General features: G+C 39.7%; 1 protein-coding gene across 1 annotated transcript; it reads left to right on the forward strand.

Moving 5' to 3' along the window:
- The first annotated feature begins 458 nt into the window (after positions 1–458).
- LOC103713886 (4-hydroxy-3-methylbut-2-enyl diphosphate reductase, chloroplastic-like) lies at positions 459–6,655 on the forward strand. Its single transcript, XM_008800938.4, has 10 exons — positions 459–804; positions 939–1,135; positions 1,784–1,963; positions 2,060–2,191; positions 2,294–2,368; positions 2,456–2,561; positions 2,643–2,737; positions 4,542–4,727; positions 4,859–4,945; positions 6,264–6,655. Exons 1-10 carry the CDS (start codon positions 537–539, stop codon positions 6,336–6,338), a joined length of 1,401 nt encoding a protein of 466 aa, XP_008799160.1. The 5' UTR covers positions 459–536; the 3' UTR covers positions 6,339–6,655.
- Positions 6,656–7,328: the final 673 nt, after the last annotated feature.

Below are 7,328 nucleotides of genomic sequence, written 5' to 3' on the forward strand. Positions count from 1 at the left end.
TGTGTGCACAAAAACCCAATGGGTCCCACCGTCCTTGGCGGAATCGGACGGATACCATCCAATCATGATCCTCGAGTTCCTGTGCCTCCATTCTTTCCGGAGGTTTGACTCGTGCTTCGCGACAGTTTGTCTCCCTCGCGGCTTTCTTGCTCGCCTTGTTAAGTCCCCCTCGGGCTCACGGCGGTGACCATAGATCCCCTCCTGAATTCCTCGCTGCCACCTGCGTTTCCAGATTTATCATGGCCGTTAGATCTTACCGATTGTCGTACGAGGAATAACTTACTCTTATCTGCTAACGCCGCCGCCGGCAAGTGACGCTTCCGTTGAGGGCGCGGTTACCATAAAACTGAAGTTCTGAAGGGAAGGGGAAAAAAACGAAAATTGTGCCAGTTAAAAGTTATAAACGAAAAGTAACGAAAAAAATTGAAGGACGAAACCGAACCGATAAATAGAGCACCACCACTAACGTTCGATCTCCCTTTCTCTGGACACCGCCTCCAAAGCTCGTGGTTCTTCTCTTTTCCTGCTCTCCTCTTATGATGGCGATCCCCACACAACTGGGTCGCTTCGCCTCCAATCTCTTCATCCCAGGGAGCAATCCCGCTGGAATCCGGCCTCGATCCGGCGGAAGGGTTCCGGTCTCTATCCGCTGCGGTGGAGGCGGCGGGGAGAACTCCACCGCCCGGGAGCCGGACTTCGACAAGAAAGCCTTCCGCCACAACCTCACCCGCAGCGAGAATTACAACCGCCGAGGCTTCGGCCACAAGAAGGAAACCGTCGAGCTCATGAACCGCGAGTACACCAGTATTTCCCCGTCTCCCTCTCTCAATCGCTTTCACTTCTTCCCGAATTCGCGGTTTCAGGATCTAGGTTTTGTTAGAATCGGGGCATTGGAAATCTTGGATCACTGATTAGGGTTGGGGTTTGGGAAATTGCAGGCGATATCATCAAGACGCTCAAGGAGAACAACAACGAGTACACGTGGGGCGAGGTGAAGGTGAAGCTCGCGGAGTCCTACGGGTTCTGTTGGGGAGTGGAAAGGGCGGTGCAGATCGCGTACGAGGCCAGGAAGCAGTTCCCGGAAGAGAAGATCTGGGTTACTAACGAGATCATCCACAATCCGACGGTCAATAAGGTTCGCTATCGCCGGTTGCTAGTTGTTCTTTTTCTGTTCTTCTTCCTTTCTTTCTTCCCCACGATATGAACTTGGCAGTTCAGAATTTTCCCCTTTCTGTGGGTAATTGCTGCTGAGGAAGTGATGGCCAAATTCTACCACGCAGCTCAATTAGTGATCACTGAAGTCGATAGTTTTCAATTATTGAGTGAAATTTACTTTTCAAGAATATGCACTGAAATTAAAGTGTGAAGGATATTTATTTTTGTGTTACTTTGTTTCTGTTGTAGAGAGTTATTAGAAAGATGAGCGATAACATGAATTCTATACTGAGTTTCAACAATCGGCGGAACTTGATTTTGTAATTTCTATCCTTGCTTAATCAAAGGACTTACTAATACAGTTCTGAAATTGCTTTATGTTACTATGTTATTTCCTCAAAAAATAATATCCTAGAAGTCGTGTACTATTTTTGATGCTTAGTCAGCTTATTAACCATGAGTTAGTGACTTGATATCATTTTGGTTTTTGGAAATTTTGCTCAGTTAGCATAGTTACATCGATCTCTATGTAGCAGGTTGTCTCCTGTACTGTACTGTCTTTGATAATATGGAAGCAATTACTTTGATATGACAGAGAATTAGAAATATTTTATGTTAAATAATGCAGAGGCTGGAAGAGATGGAAGTCCAGAACATACCTGTCGTTGGTGGGAAGAAAAATTTTGATGTTGTTGATCAGGATGATGTCGTGATTTTGCCCGCATTTGGAGCTGCTGTGGATGAGATGTATACCTTGAGTCAGAAGAAAGTACAGATTGTTGATACAACTTGTCCATGGGTGTCAAAGGTACTGAAGGTGACATTTGACATAGCTAGAGGCTCATTCCCATTGTTTCATATATTTCGTGTAATTATCTAGGGTATCTTTTTTTTTTTGCCAAAGGTTTGGAATACTGTTGAGAAGCACAAGAAGGGGGATTATACTTCAATTATTCATGGAAAATATTCTCATGAAGAGACTATTGCCACTGCTTCTTTTGCAGCGAAGTATGTTATTGTGAAGAACATGGCTGAGGTACTTTATGGCAGCATTCGATGGACCTTATGATCATCTGAATTTTCTAATGTAAGTTTAGCATGTATAATGAAAACATTTCTGTATGATGTTTGAAAACAGGCAACATATGTATGCGATTACATTCTTGGTGGTGAACTTGATGGGTCTAGCTCAACAAAAGTGGATTTCCTCGAGGTATGATATGCCATTTCATTCTGATTCATTTATTGATTGCAGAAAGTAAGTCAGCTTTCATATAAATACTGCACACAATATTTGCAGAAATTCAAATATGCTGTTTCTCCCGGATTTGATCCTGATGTTGATTTAGTGAAAGTAGGCATTGCAAACCAAACTACAATGCTTAAAGGCGAAACCGAAGAGATTGGTGAGTTGCATGCTTTGAAGCTCTAATAATTCCATCAACCTTTTCATGCTTCATGTTATTATCATATGTTTACATTTTCAGGGAAATTGTTAGAGAGGACTATGATGCATAAATATGGAGTAGAAAATATTAATGAGCACTTCATCAGCTTCAATACAATTTGTGATGCCACTCAGGTAATTCTTTGCCATGGTTGGTAGGTTTTCTGGTTGCTTTTATCTCCTATAGCAAATAGTGAGGCACTCATTCAACAATCTTTTGTTTTATGTAAATTCTCGAGATAGTAAGCTGTCCTTTGCCAGATTATGAGACATTATATTTTTTTGGATCTTTCATGATGAGTTGGTTTTCCAGGCCAGTTTTAAAACAAAGACAACTAACAGAGTTCAAAAAGCACTTTGTGAGCCTTTGATAAAATCTGTAACTTAGGTAAATCATCGTGAAGCAGTTAGGGCAATTTGGTTATTTCCCATTTTTATATTATAATCTAATACCATTTCAAAATATCATCTTGTAAAATTTTTGTAGGTAGTCCTTGTCTTGCGCTAGAATGGCTAACTAAATTTTTTGTTTTTCAGTAGGTTGTAGGGCTATATGATGGTCAATTTGCTGCCCCTCTTCATCTATTTGTTTAGACAAAAAGGGATTATATCAAGATCCAGCCACTCATAGTATTAACAGCTTACAACTTCATACTCAGTAACTGAGCAGAAAGTTCTATCTAAAAGCACTTTTAACCCGGTGTTTGTTTGAGTTTCCTATATGAATATTTGCATTAGTTTTATCAAACTTTGTTCATGGATTGGTTCTGTCAGCTGCCCTCTCACAGTTCAAGTTTGTGTGCTTTTCTCTAGCTGCATAATATATTGGGAATTATGGACACAAGTAATTTAATATCTTCAAATCCTGAAGCTATCAGCTGAGATTAGACTTGTAATCTAGAAATTTTTTTGTATCCTTCATGACTAGTGGGTTGTTAAGTTCTGGGCCAGTTTTAGAAACAAAGACAGCTAATGGAGTTGGATAAGCACTATATAAGCCTTGGAAAAAGTCTGTAACTTAGGTAAATCTTTGTGAAGCAGTTAGGGTAATTTGGTTGTTTCCCATTTTTATGTTATAATCTAAAACCATTTCAAAATATCATCTTGTAAATTTTCTGTAGGTAGTCCCTGTCTTGTGCTAGAGTGGCTAACTAAATTTTCCTTTTTTTCAGTGGCTTGTTGGGCTATATGTAGACACTTTGCTGTCCTTCTCCACCTGTTTGTTTAGATAATAAGAGTATATATCAAGCTCCAGCCACTCATAGTATTAGCAGCTTACAACTTCATACCCAGTAACTAAGCAGAAAATTCTATCTTAAAGCACTTTTAACCTGGTGTTTGTTTGAAGTTTGTCTGTGCTACCTTAGGTTGGAACCTTGCTTGCACTGTTAGTTATAATTCTATCCTCTCTGTGGGAATATACAGTTTCTCTGTTCTTCCCTCTATGAATATTTGCATTAGTTTTATCAGCCTTTGTTCATGAATTGGTTCTATCAGCTGCCTTGTCACAGTTCAAGTTTGTGTGCTTTGCTCAATCTACATAATATATTGGGAATGATGGACACATGTTATTTTGTGCCTTCAAAAGCTGATGCCATCAGCTGAGATTCGACTTGTAATCTAGGAATTGTTGGATAAGAACATTGCTACTAGCACTGCATATTAGAGGCAGGGTCAGATTTAATAAAGCCAATATATATGCAAGATCAGTATCTCCCTGGTAATAAGTTGATGTTCCTGCAATTCGATATCTTTCCTTCTTACTTCTCATATTATACACTTTTTAGATATTGCCAAAATGAGCTTGTTGTGTCTTTACTAGAGTGGCTCTTGTTGAATGATACCTATGTTATATATTCATTACTTTCATTTGTGTGTAAATTGGATGTCCTTTTTCTGGCTTCCATTTTTTAATCTACTTGTACATGCATTTTATTAGGAGAGACAAGATGCAATGTACAAGCTGGTCAATGAGAAACTTGATCTTATGCTGGTAATTGGTGGATGGAATTCCAGCAATACCTCACATCTACAAGAGATTGGTGAACTCCGGGGAATTCCATCTTATTGGATTGACGGTGAACAGAGAATTGGACCAGGAAACAGAATAAGTTACAAGCTAAATGTAAGATTTAGATTAATGATGCATGGATTACATTTATGTTGATCTCTTTTACTTCTTCTTATTAATATTACTAGAAAAAATAATCCTGTCATTAGTCCTGAAGTCACAAAGTTTTCTTTTTTCCTTTGCAGCATGGAGAGCTTGTTGAGAAAGAAAACTGGCTACCTCCAGGTCCCATCACAATTGGAGTAACCTCAGGTGCATCAACCCCGGATAAGGTAAGTAACTTCAAAATTCTAAAAACAAGATTCATGGTTTAGGGTGTGATAGTGTTGAAGCTGTACCATTTTCATTGCATGATTCTGTTTCATATATTTAGGCCTTGAATAGTTTAGTCACCAATTGGACTCTTTGTAGGATGATCTCCAGCTGATGGACAGATCCTGACAAACATCAGCTCTAGCTCTAGTAATCAATCTGACAAAATAAAACTGCAATAGATGCAACACACAGAATATGTGTCATACAAAGAATAAAATGACTCTAAGACACATTACATTTTATAATGTTTAGACTATGTTACCAATAAGATAGGTTGCTATTCCCGTCAGCCCCAAATATTCTTTGCCAATTTTTAGAGGGTTGATATCTGGATGACTCAACTGTAAGTTGCTGTCAAAACTATGATGGCTTAGACATTAATCTGCAATAGCAACCCAGTATGTAGGCTATCAAGCTGATTTAACTCTATCTTTATTTGACTTCATTCCTCGGAATCTCTGAGAGACCCATAAATATCGGAGCTCAAGCTCAGTTCATAATCACCAAGCTATCTCATCTCATTGACATGTCTAATCCCTAGTTGACCTAGGAATAGGTGGGATGCTAGGTTTGATGACAAAAAGGCTTCCAAAGTTCATTGAATTTTTTACTGGGTATTGGAGATCACACTCCCATGTATTTAATTGGAGTAATCATGTGGATCTGTATGACTGGTCAGATGTATTTTTTCATTGTGTGAGTCATGCATGTTGCATAATTAGTTTGTAGGATTATATTTGATTGGTCACACAGGCAGAGGCTTATTTTTCTGATTCACCTGATCAGAGAGAATGAGAGACGAGGTCAAAAGTTTGAAGAACTTTGCACGAAATTCATCTCGTCAGTTGCTTATGGTGTCTGAAGGGTACTTAAAAGGCTTATAGAACTCCTATGGTTATATATAGGGATTATATAATTCCTTTCCATTTATTCAGTTTGGGTAGATCAAGCTTCCCTAGATCACCTGGACTTCCCAGGTGCAGTTGCGAAGATTTATTGCCCATGCAAAAGCCAAAATCCCGTAAAAGTATCATAAAAATTTTGGGTCTTTGTGGTGAGATGATCATTTTATTGTGCATCTTCTCGCTAGATCCTTGTCTTCCTTGCTTGTTTGATTCTCTCAATTGTGTCTCCAGATTTTACGATTGCGAACTCAGAGGATTACCGTGTTTCATTTTTAATCTGATTTTCGTTTGCTGACATTTTAATCCAATTTGAGAGCCAGCAGAGAATGATTACACTAACCTGCGTGCTTGTTTACGTGTTTGTCCATAGGTTGTGGAGGAAGTTCTTATCAAGGTCTTCGACATGAAACGACAAGAAACCTTGCAGTTGGCTGGCATAGTTTGAGGCAGGAGTTGGAGCTTTGCAAGATGTGGGCAGCTAGCCAAATCTTATAGGCGCCACTTGTCTCGCACCCAAGATCTAATACCACGGGAGCATTATGCTCGCATTTTACTCGTACCCTTTGTGCAGAATAAGTACCTGGTCTATATACGCACGTAAAGGTATGGATAATGCTCAATGTATGTAAGCTGCACTGAGAGAAGTGGATTAGGTAACCAAGCAAATGCTTCGATATATTTCACGAAGCATGTCGATCACGTTTGTTTGGGTCCAACAGTAGTGCTGCAATGTCTTTCTTTAATTTACTTTTATCATTTTCAGAGTCTCCATCTAGTTCCAAGTTCGGAACCTCTCCCCAGTGCGAATAGCGGGGAAGGGCGCCAACACGGACCCAGATCTGGTAGGCATTGTCATGCCGCGAACCCAAAGGATTGGGCAGGGGCATGCGGTAACTCCGTGAGAGCTTGCTCCCATTAACATGCCAGGAAATAACATGAAGAATGGATACAATCAATTTAACAGGAATCCAACAATACAGGTAAGATAAATTTCTAAAACCAACTAGATTTCCCAAACTTGAAGTGGCAAGATGTAGGCCCTGAAACAATCATAACTTAAACATCAAGGTAGAGTTACAAGTTGGTCAGCATAGCCATCTCTTAGAATTTTTAAAACTAAATCAGTTGGAGAAGCAAGAAACTCAAAGTGCCCTGGTTGGAGAGAATTTCCCCAGCTTTATTGAAGTTTTGGAGTAAAGGAGTCGGCCTCAAGACTGGTGAAGCCAACCCTTGAATGACCATAGGCTTAGACGTAAGGCCAAGATTTTGAACAGTTTCAGGAGTGAACTGCAGCACCACTTCAGTTGACTCCGGCATACTAGAGAGGATGGTTTTTTTTTTTTTTTTTTTGGTAAACCGGCTTCTCACTACATACGACGATGAGAGAGCCCAGAACTATCGCAAAGTAAAATACGATCTAATGCCTGCGGCACAT

Source organism: Phoenix dactylifera, unplaced genomic scaffold (assembly GCF_009389715.1).
Source record: "Phoenix dactylifera cultivar Barhee BC4 unplaced genomic scaffold, palm_55x_up_171113_PBpolish2nd_filt_p 000365F, whole genome shotgun sequence".
Taxonomy (NCBI): Eukaryota; Viridiplantae; Streptophyta; class Magnoliopsida; order Arecales; family Arecaceae; genus Phoenix; species Phoenix dactylifera.